This window comes from Leopardus geoffroyi, chromosome A1, assembly GCF_018350155.1.
Source record: "Leopardus geoffroyi isolate Oge1 chromosome A1, O.geoffroyi_Oge1_pat1.0, whole genome shotgun sequence".
Lineage (NCBI taxonomy): Eukaryota > Metazoa > Chordata > Mammalia > Carnivora > Felidae > Leopardus > Leopardus geoffroyi.
The window spans coordinates 153,263,345-153,281,630 of record NC_059326.1 but is presented as its reverse complement, the minus strand read 5'-3'; the positions used below and the strand labels follow the sequence as shown (position 1 = coordinate 153,281,630).

General features: G+C 39.2%; 1 protein-coding gene across 1 annotated transcript in view; it reads right to left on the bottom strand.

Annotated features, from left to right (window-relative positions):
- The window catches only part of ADGRV1 (adhesion G protein-coupled receptor V1), a 568,614-nt gene that overhangs the window by 82,792 nt on the left and 467,536 nt on the right, over positions 1–18,286 (bottom strand). Inside the window, 1 exon segment of the mRNA XM_045497872.1 lies at positions 15,581–15,738. Within this exon segment, the coding sequence (XP_045353828.1) occupies positions 15,581–15,738 (158 nt within the window).

Sequence of the window (18,286 nt, the reverse complement as noted above, 5' to 3'; positions counted from 1 at the left end):
TGAGATCATGACCTGAGCCGAAGTTGGTTGCTTAACTGACTGAGCCACCCAGGCACCCCTCTGAAAGTCTAATTTTGATAATTGGTCATATTTGACAACTATTGACCTAAAAGTCTATGACTGTGGAGTTAAAAGAAATTGCACAGGCTTCAGTTAGGAAAATAAGAAAAGGATTAAAAGGAAGAAGAACAGGAAGAAGAAAGAAAAACATAGAGATCAGAGCAGTTGGGGAAGGCAGAAAAACAAAGCCGATGACAATTTTTGTACTTCCTGAGGACAAGATATTATTCTCAGAGAGAAGATAGGGAAGAAGTTGGGAAGAGAAGTTGGGCTCAAACTGACAGATTTGAAAATTACCACTATGATAATGAAAAAGGCAAAAGCAATCCCTAGAAACCATTTATACTCCATAGTTGTGAATCTCAAGAAGAATGACGCATGGCCTGGGATTTCGCAGGAAAAAAAGAAGAGAGTATCATAAAAACCAAGGGAGATGAACTATATTCAGTTAAGTTGTGGTTATCAGTACTGATCTATGTGGAAGAGTGTAGGATAAGGACAAGAGGAGAGAGGTCAGTAGATATGGTGTCCAAAGTTATATAGGTGATGAATGAAAGAGAATAAGCAATGTAGTCTCAAGGCTTAGCAGTGAACAGAAGGTGAGGAGTACAGGCAGTAGTATTCTTCAAGAAACTGGTTGGTGAAGGAGAGAGTCAGGGAAGTAATGTGATAAGGCATTGCGGGTAACCTTATTTATTTATTTATTTATTTATTTATTTATTTATTTATTTATTCAAGAGACAGAACTGAGGGGAGGGGTAGAGAGAATCCCAAGCAGGTTCCATGCTGCCAGCACACAGCCTGATGTGGGGCTTGAACTCACAAACTGTGACATCATTACCTGATCCCAAACCAAGAGTTAGATGCTTAATAACAGACTGGGCCACCCAGACACCCCTAAGCTCTTTTAAGTCAGTGAAAAGTGATGCATGTTTTTAGACGGAGAGGAGAGACCCAGAGGAGAGGGAGATACTTAAGAGGTAAGGCAATTGTGGAAAATTTAATGAAGCAAGTTCTAAGAAAAGGAAAAACAGATAAAGGACACAATCCAGAAGGTTAGCTTTGGTGAAAATGAGTTACCTAAAATGGGAGGAAAGTGGCAAAGAAGGGAGGCAACAAAGATAAATGATCAGATAAAAATAAGGACAGGTTAGTGAGACAGCATCACGCTGTGTTCACACCTTGCAGAGAGTGAGAGTAGAAGATATTAAGCACAAAACTTAGGGGCAGTGAAATCTGTTTCAAAGATTACTTAAAGATCAATGAAAGATAATCCAAATGATTTTTGAGATGCAGAGGTGGCTCAGTTAAGGTTACTTACAATAAACTCGTTTCCACTACAGAGTAGCACTAATCTAATTGGTTAATAACAAGGAGACAAGTGTGTGGCATAGACTGGACCAGTGATGGGCAAAATTGCTCAAGGAGGGAGCCAAATTGGTGAGGAAATCAAAAGTGCCAGTGAAAATATTCTTGGGACTGTCCCATCACAAGGTTGAGGGAAGGGAGGTCACAGTGAGAATGAAGAACAAGTAGGAGCAAAGAACTGGGAGAGAGAGACAGAGAGAAGTTGTGTTCAGAGGTGGAAAGGGAGATTGTGGACTAGGAAAGGAGGCTATCATGAGGGATGGCAACCACAGCACCATGAAAAGGAAAAGGAAGGCTAAGCAAAAAGCATAGATTTAAACAGGAAAAAGTGTTACCCAGGGACATAGTAACCTTACACAAGAGAGCAAAAATATATTTGACATCCTAGTAAATTGGAAGGAGTGGCCTCTTGTAACTGGTTGTAAGGAAAGTGATCTTTTATGGTAAGGTAACTGAAAAAGTACTTGTGTGAAAGGATGAGACTGAGTTTGTTACTGCTTCCTGGCCCAATGAAACCCAAACTTCTCATTTGATATGGTGATGGGGTACTTTTCTGAAAAGAAACCACTTACAAAGATGCCATTTTCAACTTCCTGGGTTTTATAATATGCAAACTATTAAGTACAGCATTATGATCACAGATGTGCTAATTTTACCTTTTTTTTTTAAAGTTTATTTATTTTGAGAGAGAGAAAGAGAGAGAGGGTGTGGAATGTGAATGGGGGAGGAGCAAAGACAGAAGAAGCAAGAGAATCCCAAGCAGGATCAGCACTGTCAGTGCACAGCCTAACATGGGGCTCGATCCCACAAACTGTGAGATCATGACCTGAGCCAAAATCAAGAGTCAGATGCTTAACCAACTGAGCCAGCCAGGCACTCCACCAACTATACATTTTAAAAGAAGTTTACAATGCAATTGAATTCCCCAGATTATCCATCCCTACTTCCTATTTTCCTAATTTTATCAGCCCTATTTTATTTCTGGATCTCCTTTTTTTTTTTTTTTTTTCAACGTTTATTTATTTTTGGGACAGAGAGAGAGACAGAGCATGAACGGGGGAGGGGCAGAGAGAGAGGGAGACACAGAATCGGAAACAGGCTCCAGGCTGGATCTCCTCTTTAATATCATACCAGTTGATTAATGTGGGATCTTGTAACCATATGTATTTTAAAGACCTATGTAGATACGGAATAATAAATTGGAACTTTTTCTAAATAATGAGAATGGCAATAAACAATACATAGAAAAAGCTGCAAATCAAGAATGGAATTTATAGTTAATTTGGGATTTGGCTGACTAGAGAGACTCAGGTGTATTACAGGATCACCATGTTAACACTGACTGAGGTGGCTCATAGAGCAGGTCAATGGGGAATATAATGTTCTCGATGCCATAAATAATCCAAGATAAAACAGCCTTGAAAACTGATTTTTATATTCTCTAGTAGAGTTTTATATATGTTTTTGGCAACTGTCTGAATACAAATTTGAGAGAGACACATTAAAAAAAAAAGAAGAAATTGTATTTTCATCAGCCAACAGTTAAATGGAAGACTTCAGTCATCCATTAAAAAAAAAAAAAAAGAATGTGCTGTTAGATCAAAGCAATAAACATGAATAACTGTTTTATGTAGCTTTCAAAGGAGAAGAAAGAAATGCGTCATTGGTAATTTTTCCAGGATAAATAAAGAAGGATTTGAGGAGAGGGGGAAGTCCTTTAAAAAGAGTGAAGTATGCCAGGAAAATTAAAATTTAAACTTTTTACTTATTTGGAGAAAAACTGCCAAGGAAATATATGGGAAACTCATTTAGCCTATGTATAAAAATTATAAACAATTGGGAAAGTTTCACTGATTCTCTGGGTCAAACTGAGGCACGGCAATGCTATGGGTTTGTCAGTAAGAGATGCCAACCACACTAAAGGTCAAAGAGTTTGCAATGCATCTAAGCAACAATGCCACTGTGATGCTCTTAGACACTGACCATATGAATACCACACTGACCATATCTTCCAGCGACACCCAGCCTGTTCATGATGTGCATCCAGAGGGAAATTAGTTTCGATGCAATTCCCTCTCTTCCTTGATCACCAAAACTGATGAACTCAGCAAGTGACCTTCCTTGGTCACCAGAACTGATGAACTCAGCAAGTGACAGTGAATTCAGTCGTGTTGTTTAAGTCCGGATTTACCAGGAATCACATCACTTTTAGGCAACAGCACTAGTGAAGTATGGCTGGAGTAAATCAAGAGTTTGTGCGGAGAAGTGGTGGAATTTTCCCTTTTTTAAAAAATATTTTGGAAGTTTATTTATTTTGAGAGAGGGAGAGAGAGCATGATTGGGGGAGGGGGAGGGACAGAGAGAGAGAGAGAGGGAGAGAGAATCCCAGGAAGGCTCCATGTTGTCAGTGCAGAGCCCAACGTGGGGCTTGAACTCACAAACTGTGAGACCATGATGTGAGCGAAACCGAGTCAAAAGTTTAACCCAATGAGCCACCTGGGCGCCTCTGGAATTTTCCTTTTATCCTATAGTCTAAAAATTGCTATTGGATGATTTAAACGATGTGATCAATTTTCACTTTTTAGATTGTTCAGTGCAGAACGGGGACAGATAAGAATTAAGAATATCAGTCTCAAAACAGTTGCAATTGTCTAAGTAAAAGATGATGAGGGATATAACCCAGGTACTATGGACTAAATTATGTCCCTCCAATATGTTGAAGCCCTAACCCTCAATGTAATGGTATTTGGAGATGAGGACTTTGAGGGGGTAATTAAGTCATGAGGGTAGAACTTTTGTGATGGGGTTAGTGTGCTTGGGAGATGAACTAACTCTCTTTCTTCATGTGAAGACACAGCAAAAAGATGGCCATGGTAAGCCAGGCAGAGGGCTTTCATTAGGAGCAGAATTGGCCAGCACCCAGACTGTGGGACTTTTCAGCCTCTAGAACCATGAAGAATAAATTTCTCTTGGTTAAGCCACATAGTCTATGATATTTTGTTATGGCAGCCTGAGCTAATACACCAGGCATAACCATGAAGAAAAAAAAAGGAGGCATATTTGAAAGACATTTAAAAAAACATGTAGGACAAAGGAGTTACATATCCAACTGTATTCCATATCAATTACATATTGGAAAGAGTTGTTATGGTAATAAAAATACCAACATATATTGAATGCTTAATATGTTTCAGAGAGTACACTAAAGACTTTATATGGGGGCACCTGGGTGGCTCAGTCGGGTGAGCGTCTGACTTTTGATTTTGGCTCAGGTCATGATCCCAGAATCACGGGATGAAGCCCTGTATCAGGCTCCACGATGAGCTAAGTATAGCGCCTATTTAAGATTCTCTCTCTCTCTTCCTCTGCCCTTCTCCTCTGCTCTCATGATCTTTCTCTCTCTCTCAAAATTAAAAAAAAAAAGGGAGCAGTGTTTCTTGGAAATTAGAAATTGAAGGAACAATCTGCCAGACCAGATCACTTCAAAGTCGTTCCGGGGAATGGAGTCTAATAATTTTATGGGCTTGTGTTTTCTAGGTTTAATTTAATGTTTACATGTTTTTCTCAATGAAACATTAACAACATTTTTTAAATATTTATTTTTGAGAAAGAGAGAGAGAGACAGAGACAGAGCACCAGTGAGGGAAGGGAAGAGAGAGACAGAGACACAATCTGAAGCAGGCTCCGGGCTCTGACCTGTCAGCACAGGGCCCACCACGGGGCTTGAACCCACGAACCGTGAGATCATGACCTGAGCTGAAGTTAGATGCTTAACTGACTGAGCCACCCAGGTACCCCTCAATGAAACATTTTTTAAAGTAATCTCTGCACCCAACGTGCGGCTTGAGCACAGACCCCAAGATCAAGAGTCATATGCTCTACTCATTGAGCCAGACAGGTGCCTCTCAATGAAACTTTTTTTTTTCCTAAAGATTTTATTTTTAGGTAATCTCTACATCCAATGTGGGGCTTAAATTTACAAACCTGAGATCGAGAGTTGCATTCTCCACTGACTGAGCCAGCCAGGTGCCCTACAATGAAACTTGTGATACCAAAATGGGAAGGGGTGAAATGCTAGCATTAGCAGTAACGGCATCTCTCGAGACCTTGAGAGTTCTAATCGCAACTGCACAATTTAACAGCTTTATAACTTGGACAGTTTTCTAAGCTTCTCATTTCCTTGTCTGATTGCAGGAATAAGAATACCTGCTTCATAGGATTCTTGTAAAAATTGAGATAATATATACAAAATGCTTAGCTCAGTGTCTAGCATGGTGAGCTTTAATTGGCACTGGTACTGAGGATGATTATGATCACCAGGGCATAATTCATACCTGCTACTTATATGTAGGTCAGCTCTTACTGTTCCTTCCAACCTTATCTTATCTCTGCTCACTGCTCTCTTCCACCTAGAAAACATATGCGAATTGAACAGTTTGATACTGAAATAGCCTCAGTAGAGAACTGCCCTTATCCTCCTAGTATTCAAGGAGACTAGGTAAAGGGCAGTTCACTGAGATAAAGATATTAAGAAAACTTGAGTTCTAGAAAGACCCAGCTCTGCTACAAATCATCAGTCCATTTTTTCCTTTGGTTACATGTGTAAATCAAGAGTTCAAACAGAAATTTAAGCTCTCAACTCTATTATTTTATTTTTTACTTTTAAATCTTTATCTATCTATCTATCTATCTATCTATCTATTTAAGAGAGAGAGCCTGTGTGGTGAGAAAGAGGCAGAGGGGATTTTAAGCAGGCTCCACACCCAGTGGGGAGACCCATGTGGGGCTCGATCTCATGACCATGAAATCATGACCATGAGATCACGACCTGAGCTGAAATCAAGTGTCAGATGCTTAACCGACTGAGCTACCCAGGCAGCCCTTTATTTCTCACTTTTTATGCGGCTATCCTAAGCCTTAGGAAACTAACTCCTGATGTTATTGTTCTAGTTTTTTTTTTTTTTTTTTTCAACGTTTATTTTTGTTTTTGGGACAGAGAGAGACAGAGCATGAACGGGGGAGGGGCAGAGAGAGAGGGAGACACAGAATCGGAAACAGGCTCCAGGCTCTGAGCCATCAGCCCAGAGCCCGACGCGGGGCTCGAACTCATGGACCGCGAGATCGTGACCTGGCTGAAGTCGGACGCTTAACCGACTGCGCCACCCAGGCGTCCCATGTTCTAGTTTTTTAAAAGCATTATCAAAGCCTGCAGAAAACATTCAGTGACTACACATCATCTTTCAGATTCAAAGATTTCTAATTTGAATCCTTGAAGACTGAGGTTATAGATATAAACTACACAGAGAAGGAGCATCCACAATGTTTCTTTAATCTTTTGGATTTTCCCTACCACTACTGGCAAATGTGGGAAGAATGAACTGTGCTCACAAAGCTTTTTCTAGCTCAAATGGAAGAGCTGTTTACTGTGTAGTGAGAAGCTCTGGGGTTTCCCTTAGGTCCCCAGGAACTGTTTTTTTTTTTATTTTCTTTTCAGCACTGGACCTGGGAGTAGACTGCAGACAAGCAGCTTACTGCCAAGGATGTGTGAAACCTGTTATATTGGTCATTCTGGATCTTATTTAAGCACATACTATCACTAGGTAAGACTACTTTTACTTTGCTTTAGTGGAAGCCTTCATTTTGCTTTAGGAAAAAAAAAATATATATTTTTCACATTTATAAACCATGTATGTTTCTGCAAGCAATAAAATTTGAAGTGACAGTGACATACTTAGAATGATGTGAGGATAATAAAGACACCAGAACCCGAGTGTTTCAGCTATTGATTCCTTCATGATAAACCACTACAAAATCTAGTGGCTTAAAACAGTTCATTATTTCTCACAGTCCTGCAATCTGGGCTGGGCAGTTTTTCTGCTCTGTGTGGTGTCTCCTCAGGCTGGAAACTACAAGAAGGCATCTTCACTCACATGTCTGGAATCAGAGCTGGGATGCCTGAAACAACTTGCCAAGCATGTCTATTCACATGGCTGCTCCGCAAGACTAGCTTGGGGTTCCTAACACCATGGTGGTCTCAGAGTAATTGGACTTCTGGTGGCTGACTTCCAAGAGGAAGGAAGCTGAAAGTGCTAGTCTTCTTAAAGGCTAGGCCCATTATGGGACGGCCTCACTGCCATCATATTATACTAGTCCAAGCAAGTCCAAAGCCAGTCCAGATTTAAAGGGAGGGGAAAGGCTCTACTGCTTTATGTGAAGAGTAGCACATATGCAAAGGGAGGGAAATAACTGATGGCGGCCATCTCTGGAGAATACCATACACAGTGTATTGCATTTACCAGGAGCTCTTTCCTTTTCTTCTTTTTCCTTTGTATTTCATTGGGTTTCTTGAAACTCCTTTTAGAATTTTCAAAATGTCCAGAGAGAAAAAAAAATCACTCAACTTTAGGGTGTATGCGATGATACATTAATTATATCATATAGTAATAACAACCAATTATATATTAATAATAATTTATATATTAATGTAATGAATAGTATATATTAACTAATTATTATATATTGATATGTTATATATTGTTATATATTATATTCATTATAACAACTTTTCAATGATTTTCATAATTGCAATGGAATCTTTATTTATTTTACTACTGTTGTTCACCCTAAGTATGAGGAAATGGAGTTTCAAAAAAAAAAATGGAAGCATTCATCCTCAAATATGCTCCCAAGTAGAGAAGCAGTTATTATAGTTCCAGAGATGCCACACACCTCAGATTTATGCTATCCACAGGTAGCTGGATCAAGCCACCTTTATGTAACATACTGAAACATACGTGGGATTTTTATAAGAAAGGGATTTGTAACCACCTACTTCCTCTTTTTATTCAAATTAATTTTCCTTCCCTGATCCATGAATCATTCTTCACATTGGAATTGGATGATGATTCAGAAAGAACCAGTAAATTCTAATGAGCCTAAAAGGAGAGACAAGCTTATCACTGCCAGAGATCAAAACCAAACCCTAAAATTATAGGCTTTGTTTAAAACGCTGTTTCAGACATTGAAATTTAGTTCAGGGAACATACCTTTTTCCTGACTCATTCTCACTCACACTCACCCCACTAAAGGGAGGAGGAGGAGGCCAGTGATTCTCATTAGGAGCCACTGACCGTCGAAAATTTGGTTCACAGCGGTCTGGCAGCAAAAGGGTCACAGAATGCCAAGCTGTAAGCACTGCCCCAGACCACACTCAGAAAGGGAAGGGATGGACTGTAGCCTTCTTTGGGAGACTACAGCACGGAGTGTATTGTATTCACTGGCAACTCCTTCTCTGTTCCTCTTTCCTTTAGATTTCCTTGAGTTTATCTGCACTCTGAAATAAAGGGCTATCAGGAGCAAAAAACGCACTCAGAACACAAAGTGTAAAGGGACTGATCCTTAGTAATCATAACCAAATGCAGTAGATTGACCTAAACCTGCTCCAGTTGTCCAATACATCTAATCTGCATAAGAGTGATTAGTTTGGAGAACAGTTCTATAGAATAGAGAAGACTCCAGGCCTAAAAAAATGACTGCTGCCAACTCGTTAGGTAGTCAAAGAGGTCTGATGCTGGAGTTAACTTATCACAACTGTTTACCAAACCTAAAACTCTACAGTAAGTAAATAATCACAGCCATCCCATTTACTTGAACACAAAACCTAGCTTGGCTGTAAGGAAACTACAAATTGACCTTTCCTTCTCATAATGCATCTTACTCATTGTTAAAAGTGATTTCAACTCTCGATTCACTACTTGAAAATACATTTCTCATGCTGCTATCTAATATATCTATAAATGCTCATCCAGTTAAAGAACGCAAGGCAAAATATACCTAAACTATAAGCCATCAGATCAGAGGTGCTTCGGGAAAAAAGGCTGCTTTCATAGATGCTTGGAATTGCAGAACCAAGCTGGATATGCTTCAGACTAATTAGAACTGCCTTCCTCCTCAGGCATTAGTGTACATGGGGTGTAAAAAGTGCAGGTTTCTCAGAGAGAAGCAGAGAAGAGTTTGTGTGCTGCTTTTAGAGCTCAGGTTTGCAGCGAGCTTAGTGGCATGTGTTTGCAAGGTGGCATCTGAACTCCTGTGTGGGGCTGGTGCTGCTCATAACAGTACCGGATATGAGAAGCGAAGAAAAGGTGCTCATTCTCCAGTTTTTCAAAAATACAGACATGGGAACTTTCAAAATGTACTTTATATTTTGCTAATATACTAGACTTCTCAGCATTCTCTCACCTCCCCCTGCCCCGCTTTTTACAATGTGTTTACCTTATGTGTAATTGTGTTCATTTTTTTCAATTCTGAAAAAGTCTCAAGCATTACCTCTTCAAATCTTCTTTTTCTCCATTCCCTATATTCTTGTCTTTTGTGATGTGTTCTCATACCCCTTAGCTTAGTTTTCATATTTTCTCTTTTTTGCACATGACCTCGGTGAATTCCTCAATCCTACCATCAGATGCTAATTCATTCCTCTTCTCTGTTACTCATCTAGGTTTACCTCAAATGTCAAGATATTTCAATATTTCAAAGAGTATATTTTTCATTGCCAAGATTTCTGAAATTATTTCATTTTCATATTTGCCTGTTTTTATATTGTTTATACCTATTTTTGTTTTTCATGTTTAAATGTTTTTAGTGGATATATGTTTCTTTATATCAGGGGTCAGCTGTTCAACTTTTTCTGTAAATGGTCAGATATTAAATATGTTAGGGTTTGTAGGCCACACGGTCTCCGTTGCAGCAACATATACTCAATTCTGCATTGTGAGAGCAGCATAGGATCCATGCAAACAAATGGGTGTGGCTCACTTTCAAACAAAATTTACTTAAAAAACAGGTCACTGTAGCCATTTTGGAAAATTGTTTATTTATTTAAATGTTTATTTATTTTTTAAGAGAGAGAGAAAGAGAGAGGGCACATGCACACGTGCATACACACATGCGCGAGTCGGGGGGGCAGAGAGAGAGAAGCTCAAGCAGGCTCTACAGGGTCGGTGCAGAGCCTGAGGGGCTCGATCCCATGAACCATGGGATCATGACCTGAGCCAAAATCAAGAGTTGGATGCTTAACAGACTGAGCTACCCAGGCACCTCCACTTCGGCAAATACTTTGGCAGTTCTTCAAAATGTGAAACAGAGCTGCCATATGACCCAGCAGTTCTACTTCTAGGTATATACCCATGAGGAATGAAAACCTATGTTAATATAAAAACTTGTATATGAATGTCCACAGCAGCGTTCTTAATAGCCCAAAGGTGAAAACAACCCAAATGTCCATCAACTGATGAATGGAAAATGAAAATGTAGTGTATCTATACACTGGCATATTATTTGTCAAAAAACCAAACCAAAACAAAACAACCAAAAAACTAAGTGGTGCTACATGCTATAACATATATGAACTTTGAAACCATGATGCTAATGAAGGATGCTAGACACAAAAGACCACATCTTCCATGACCCCGTTACAGGAAGTGTCCAGAACAGACACATTTCTAGAGATAGAAGGTTGATTAATGATTAGCTAGGGCTCAGGGAAGTGTCGAAAGAGGAATGCCTGCTAATGGATATGGGGTTTCTTTTTGAGGTGATGAAAATGTTCTAAAATTAGATTATGGTGATAGTTACACAACTATATAAATACACTAAAGACCACTGAAATGTAAATTTAAACAGATGAACTTTTGCAGGTAAATTAGATCTCCATGAAGCTACTAGAGAATAGATGAAATGGGGAAAGGTGAGTGGCCAGTAGGGCCACAGTTTGATGATTCCTGCTCTATATTTTCAGGGATCCTAACTTACTTATCAAACTTATTTATAGTTTATTCTATATGTAAACTTCTTTTCTGGCTTAAATTCATCTTTTTGATTGCTGATTTTAAAGGCTATCTGTTGGTTTTTTTCCAATGTCTGAAACATTTATACTTCAGCTAATCTTGAGTAGAAAACATCTGTTCCTTTGCTTACTCTCTTTGTCTGTCTGTGTTTTTCTAATGATTTTATGGTTGCCTCCACTCAGCTCTCCTATCCAAGGAGAACTAGTTTTATGTCTTGGGCCTCCAGCCCCTACAGTGACATGTGGATATGATAGCAAAACAGTCTGTAAACTCTGGAAAACTGGGCCAGATACTAGATCAAATGCTTGGTCTGCCTTCTCCTTGGCCTCCCAAATTCCTGTAACCCAAAGCCCAAGTTACTGTGGCAGGTGTTTCATGCAAGTGCTACTGCTCCAGTCTACCTGCCTTTGGTGAAATATTTTAGCTCCTAATTCACTCCCCCATCAGTGGAGATACTCCCACATCCACTGGCTTGTGGACCCAGAAAACCTTGGATCCATGGCTTCAGCCCAGTTTACTACTTTGTGTTCCTGTTCTATTTCTGACCCAAAGACATGTCCCTTTAAAAAATATTTTCTCTTGTTATATCCTGTCTGTACGTCCCAGGTGAGGGCTTCTATGGAGTAGGGCAGAGGGCAATAAATGAATTTACAGTGCCATCCTGACTGGACACTCTTCAGGTCAATGCAAAGTAATTTTAGCCAAAAGATTCAAACAGTATCAAATGCTCCTTGGTTGAGAAGACATTTTCTTTTTCTTCTAGAAATTTTGAATTTGAATTAAGTGGAATGTATTCAAATGGAGGTGGTTACAGTACATTGCAAGTAAAATATAAAAGATCATGCCAGCAGTCAAAGCTGAATGCATATTTTAGGGAATCACAGAAGTCAAGAAAAAAATTACAGTCCCAATGATAATAACTTTCAAAGGGATACCTACAATGAGATCAATGAGGTAAATCCTTTAATTTTTACTTTTGATGATATAACAGATTCCTCTTCTTTTTAATGCTATATTTACCTTAAAGATCCATACCTAAAAGATTTTATGGTACATTTATGATTATTAATTTATTCATTTAGTCAACAAATATTAACTATGCTCCTGCTATCTACTGAGCAATTTACAAGACTGTGCTGATACAGATAGAGATGAATAATAAATGGTCCTTGCCCTCCAGGAATTCATCATTTATTAAGGAAATCAACCACACACACCAAAAGAAGTCACCATCTCATTCTATGATAAGTGCTATAATGGCTATAGGGACAACGAGCTTTAAAGGCAGAGATGGGGAAAGGAGCAATTCTTATTTGATGTGGTTCTGTGAAGAGGCAACTGCAAAGGCTTCGGAGAAGAGGTAGCATGCTGGGAACTTTTAGAAAAAAAAATTTTTAAGTTTATTCATTTTTGAGAGAGAGAGAGAGAGAGAGACAGAGAGAATGACAGAGTGTGTGGGGGAGGGGCAGAGAGAGAGGGGGAGAGAGGATCCCAAGAAGGCTCTGCAATGTCACTAACTGTGAACTATGAAATCACGAACTGTTGAGATCATGACCTGAGCGGAAGTCAGATGCTTAACCGATTATGCCACCCAGGCAACTCAAACTTAGTAGTACCTTCTTGGAAGGGAGGGTCTAGGGGAATTCACTTGTGCTTATCTAGCATACTATTTTTACGGAAATGATGGGTTTATTTTAGACAGTTTTAGGGAGCTAATGAAGATTATGGGAGGATAATAAATGTCTTCCACCTCTCTCTCATCCACATTTTCTCATATTACTTACTAAACACATGGGTTCTGTCAGCTATTGATGAAGAGTGCAGAGCAGAGGTCTCCTTACATGACCAAAGATGACAGTATCAGGTAATTTTAGGAAAGAGAAAATACATGGGATGGTCAGAAGGCAGGATAAATATTAAGTAACTTGGGGATGAAAAGATGGCCTGGTGCGTGGACTATAGGAACTCCTGTATTGTAGGCTAAAGAGACTGGACTTCTCTCAGGCAACGAGAGAGAACAACAAGTGACTGTAATGCTGGAGTCAGGGAACCTACTTTACAGTTCTGAAATATACACATCTGAGAAGATGAGATAGGGAAGAAAAAGACTACAACTAGTGGCCAGTCAGGAAAATACTGTAAGAGTCCAAGTGTGAAATAATGACTATTAGACTGAATTGACATGGGAATAGGGGAATTAGAATTATAATAGTATTTTTATTTGAAAAGCTACAACAGAACAATGCTTCTATTAATATTTCATTGCACGAGAGGTTTCCCTAGTTGAGAAACAAGTATGCTGAAGCTTTTAGCATTATGTTTAATGCTTGAGGGCTATGTTTTTCAGATAATTGGAGTATTATTATCTACTGTATCCATGATGGATCATGTCCAAAAGGTAGTTAGCCATGAAAAAGAATTAACTCATTAGGTTAGGCCCTTATGTTATCACTGTTGAAAACATGCAAACACTAGCACTTTTATATCATATAGAAAACAAAACAAATCTTATCATTTGGGAAAAGAAAACAAACTTTCTGTTCAGAAGAGAATATTAATTTTACTAAAATGAATCCCAAGTTGAAAAAAAGCAGAGTTTCTGGATAAATCCTATGCCCCATGAAAAAGTAGGATTTCTACATTGAATATTACTTCTTCTATTAAAAAGTTAAGATTAATCATAACGTTATATAAAATTTCAGCCCACACAATGACTGCATGCTAAATGGGAAAGGGGAGACAAGAGCTGGCTAGAAACAGCTACCCTACAAACTACCTCACAAACTAACATCAAGAAGTTCCTTCTCTTTATATCATGAGGAAATCTTTTCATGTGTTCCCTCATCCATTTCAGGAACTAGAAGTCTCTTCATACATTAGAGGGTCTCCTTTTCTCATCCTGTGACAATTTCTGTTGAGCTGATAATAATGTATTAGATACTATTCAAGGGACTTTGTATATGGTAACTTGCTTAAACTTTGGAAAGCACTTAAAATGTGAAGAATTCCTCTTACTCATTTGGCTTTAGATCTGTAAAAATTCAGAAAAGAGACTTTTTCATTGGCCTAAGAGGGGTCCCCCATCCCCAGATCACAAGATTCTCTCTAATATCCCCATCACTGACACCAATTTAGAGAGAATTTTCTCTATGAAGGTGTATGGTTACTGTTCCTAGTTAAGAAAATTCCTAAGAGACTCTAATCTAACAACAACAACAACAAAAAAGAATCAGGTCATAAAAACCTGTGTTAAGTATGATTCAAAAGGAAAAAATGAGCTGCAGCGAAAGCCAACTTGCGCTGGAAAGACTTGCGCTCTTAAGTAACCAGACATGTGTAGCCAGTTATGAAGCTATCCCATCACATATGTTTTTAAACATCTGTCAGCACAATCAAAACCCCACAAGCAAAATACAGCACTCATGAGCATTAGGGAGGGCTGTCTGTGATGAAGGCTCAGAAGCTGAAAGAAACGAATAGATTTCACAGGTTGAACACAGGCTGTTCTTGCTTGGCTTGAAGAAAGCCCGGGGAAGCAGTTCCCAAGGCTGTGAGGCATTGACTTGAACATGAGTATCTTTTTAAAAAAAATTTAAAAATGTTTATTTATTTTGAGAGAGGGAGAGAGAAAGAGAGCACAAGCAGGGGAGGAACAGAAAGAGTGGGAGAGAGAAAATCCCTAGCAGGTTCCATGCTGCCAGCACAGAGCCCAACGCGGGCGTTGATCTCACAAGCTGTGAGATCATGACCAGAGCTGAAACCAAGAGTTGGTCCCTTAACTGACTGAGCCACCCAAAAGCTCCTGGAACATAAGTATCTTTTTTTTACCTTTTTTTTTTACATTTATATATGTATTTTTGAGACTGAGAGGGAGAGAGTACACAAGTGGGTGGGGCAGAGAGAGGAAGACACAGAATCTGAAGCAGGCTCCAGGCTCTAAGCTGTCAGCACAGAGCTTGATGTAGGGCTCAAACCCACGAACCGTGAGATCATAACCTGAGCTGAAGTCGGACACTTAGCTGACAGTCACTCAGGAGCCCCTTGAACACGAGTATCTTAAGGACAAAACTGGAACCAGCGATAAAACCTATGGCACCCTGAAGAAAGAGACATGTCAGGAAGTGCCAAGAAGCAGGTGAAACTGGAGAGCCATAGATTAACCTATGGCTTCAGTGCTAGAAGCTGAGTCTAACTTTTCTCCATTTTTTTTTTTTTTTTTTTTTTGGTAAACAATATTCAGTGACATTTTTCCCACCATTAAAAAGTTCCCATCTCAAAAGTACAAAAAGGGAAAAGGGTTCCTTTCAAACCTGCAGCATTTGTTCTTCCTCTGAAGATGTCGTCATATGCTTTCCACTGTGGCTTCACCTGGTAGGCATGGATGAACACCACAAACACTACCACAAGGCACGTTAAAGGAACAAGAGCCCCAGTGAAGAGAGCCGCATAGATGTTTGGGATGAAACACCTGGAGGACAGAAGAGACAAGACAACTCAGACAACTTCAATAAACACGTTTCTAAATTGAGAATGGGTTACATCATCACTTTATACTAGCTCTTTGTATCTAAATGTTGGCAAAAGCAAATTTTTGATTTGCCAAATTGAAGCCTGGTTTGAGTACAGGCTACCCGATTAAATCCAGCCCACTGCTTCACAAAGTAAGTTCTGTGGAACACGCATATCCTGAGGTGCTCAGAAGACTTCAACAAAGGTTATGGCAAAATAAATTTGAGAAATTCACATTCACTTTTCTAGCTCTGTCTTATTGGCCTATGGAGACCAAGGTCTTATTGAGGACCTCATAAAAGAAGGCATTGTTTTTTTGGTTTTGTTTTTAAAAATTTTTAAATGTTTTTATTTATTTTTGAGAGACATAGTGCAAGTGGGGGAAGGGCAGAGAAAGAGGGAGACACAGTATCCAAAACAGTCTCCAGGCTCTGAGCTGTCAGCACAGAGCCCAACGCGGGGCTTGGACTCACAGGCTGCAAGATCATGACCTGAGCTGAATGAAGTCGGTGACCCAATCAACTGAGCCACTCAGGCACCCCAAGGAGGCATTATTTAAACACAAGTTTGGGGCGCCTGGGTGGCTCAGTCGGTTAAGCGTCCGACTTCAGCCAGGTCACAACCTCGCAGTCTGTGAGTTCGAGCCCTGTGTCAGGCTCTGGGCTGATGGCTTGGAGCCTGGAGCCTGCTTTTGATTCTGTGTTTGCCTCTCTCTCTGCCCCTCCCCCATTCATGCTCTGTCTCAAAAATAAATAAACGTTAAAAAAAATTAAAAAAAAAAACAAAAACGCAAGTTTGAGGATTCCTAGGGTTCATTCTGTCATTTCTACAATCTTGTTTTTTGAGTGAATGACAGTTTTCTCATTTATAAGTTATACATACCTCCAAGAGCCATTAATTCTCTTGAAAATGATGACAACTTTCCACTTAGAAGTTCTACTACACAATTGTATTTATGATTCTGGAGTTTACTTAGATCAATGAGGTCCAAGGTAAGCTTTCCATGGGAAATGGTTTCTGAGATGTACCTGGAAATTTTTTTTAAGTGTAATTATTTTGAGAGAGACAGAGCAAGTGGGGGAGGGGCAGAGAGAGAGGGGGACAGAGGATCCAAAGCAGGCTCCGCACTGACAGCAGAAGTCAGATACTCAACCAATTGAGCCACTCAGGCACCGCTTTAACTGGAAATTTTTACTCATTGGTCATAAAATCCTCTTGCTCTTTACATCAAATCTTTCACAAAAAAATGTCAAAATGGAGGACTGCTAAAAATATGTTCTCAATATCTAAAACTGTGCTTTTGAGGTATTGCAAAGAACATACCTCTTACAACATAATACCGGGGCTTCTGAGTGGCTTAGTTGGTTGAGTGTCCCACCTTGGCTCAGGTCGTTATCTCCCAATTTGTGGGTTTGAGCCCTGCATTGGGCTCACTGCTGTTAGTGAAAGCCCATTTCAGATCCTCTGTCCCCCTCTCTCTCTGCCCCTCTCCTGCTTGTGCTCTCTCTCTCAAAAATAAATAAACCATTAAAAAATAAAAAAATAATACTATAATACTTTCAATTATAAGAAATCTTAATAGTATGGAGTGTCTCATTTCAAATATCTTTTTCCGACTTCTCCATTTTTAACACATAATATCTACAAACCTAGATTACATACAGCCAAAAATAATGGATTCTCAAGAAAACTCAAAACTCTGAAAAAAACATAAACTAGTCAGAAGGACACCTCAAAATCTAAAGTATAGGAAATCAGGAGAAACAGCCATTCTTGAAACTGGGAAAAATAGTGCCTCCATTTTATATTTAAAAAGAGATACATTATTAAAGACCTTACTCAGGTATTATTTCTAATTAACATGATCTGGTAAATGTATTCCTTAAGTAAACAAGACACATTTCAAGAGATATTTCAATACACATTCTGCATCTGCAAAGAGATGTCAGAATGATGAATATCCTGGCTTTTAGAATTTAATTTGGACACACAAAGCCTGAATCATTCCCTGCACACTCATCTTTATGCCACAAGACCTGTGTCTTCCAGGTAAAAGGCGTATGATTAAATAAAACAGGCAAACACCAATGGCTTTGATCTTGAATATATTTCTGCACTAAAAATAGTAGTCATGTTGGCTACTCATTTTACATACATTGGCTTTAAACAATTGTTTTCATCTGAATTATGGATTCACTGCCAGAGACCAGCCTAAAGTTGTTTAGACAAATACAGATACTGACAAAGGAACTCATACAGACTTCACTGCTTTCGCTCTACCTTGAAAAATGTCATAATTCAACTTCAGTCTGTAAAGTGGGGTTACTGAAGCTATTGTGAGCTGCTCGAGCAGTAATAAACATTTTGCACCAAGTGCTATAGCATAGGTTTGACTCTTCAACATCTGCATTTCCCAGCGGCTGACCACATTTGGTTGTCACATCTCTACTTGAAGCGCCTTCTGAAAAACTCGCCTTTCCTTTAGAAGACAACCTTTGAAACCAGAA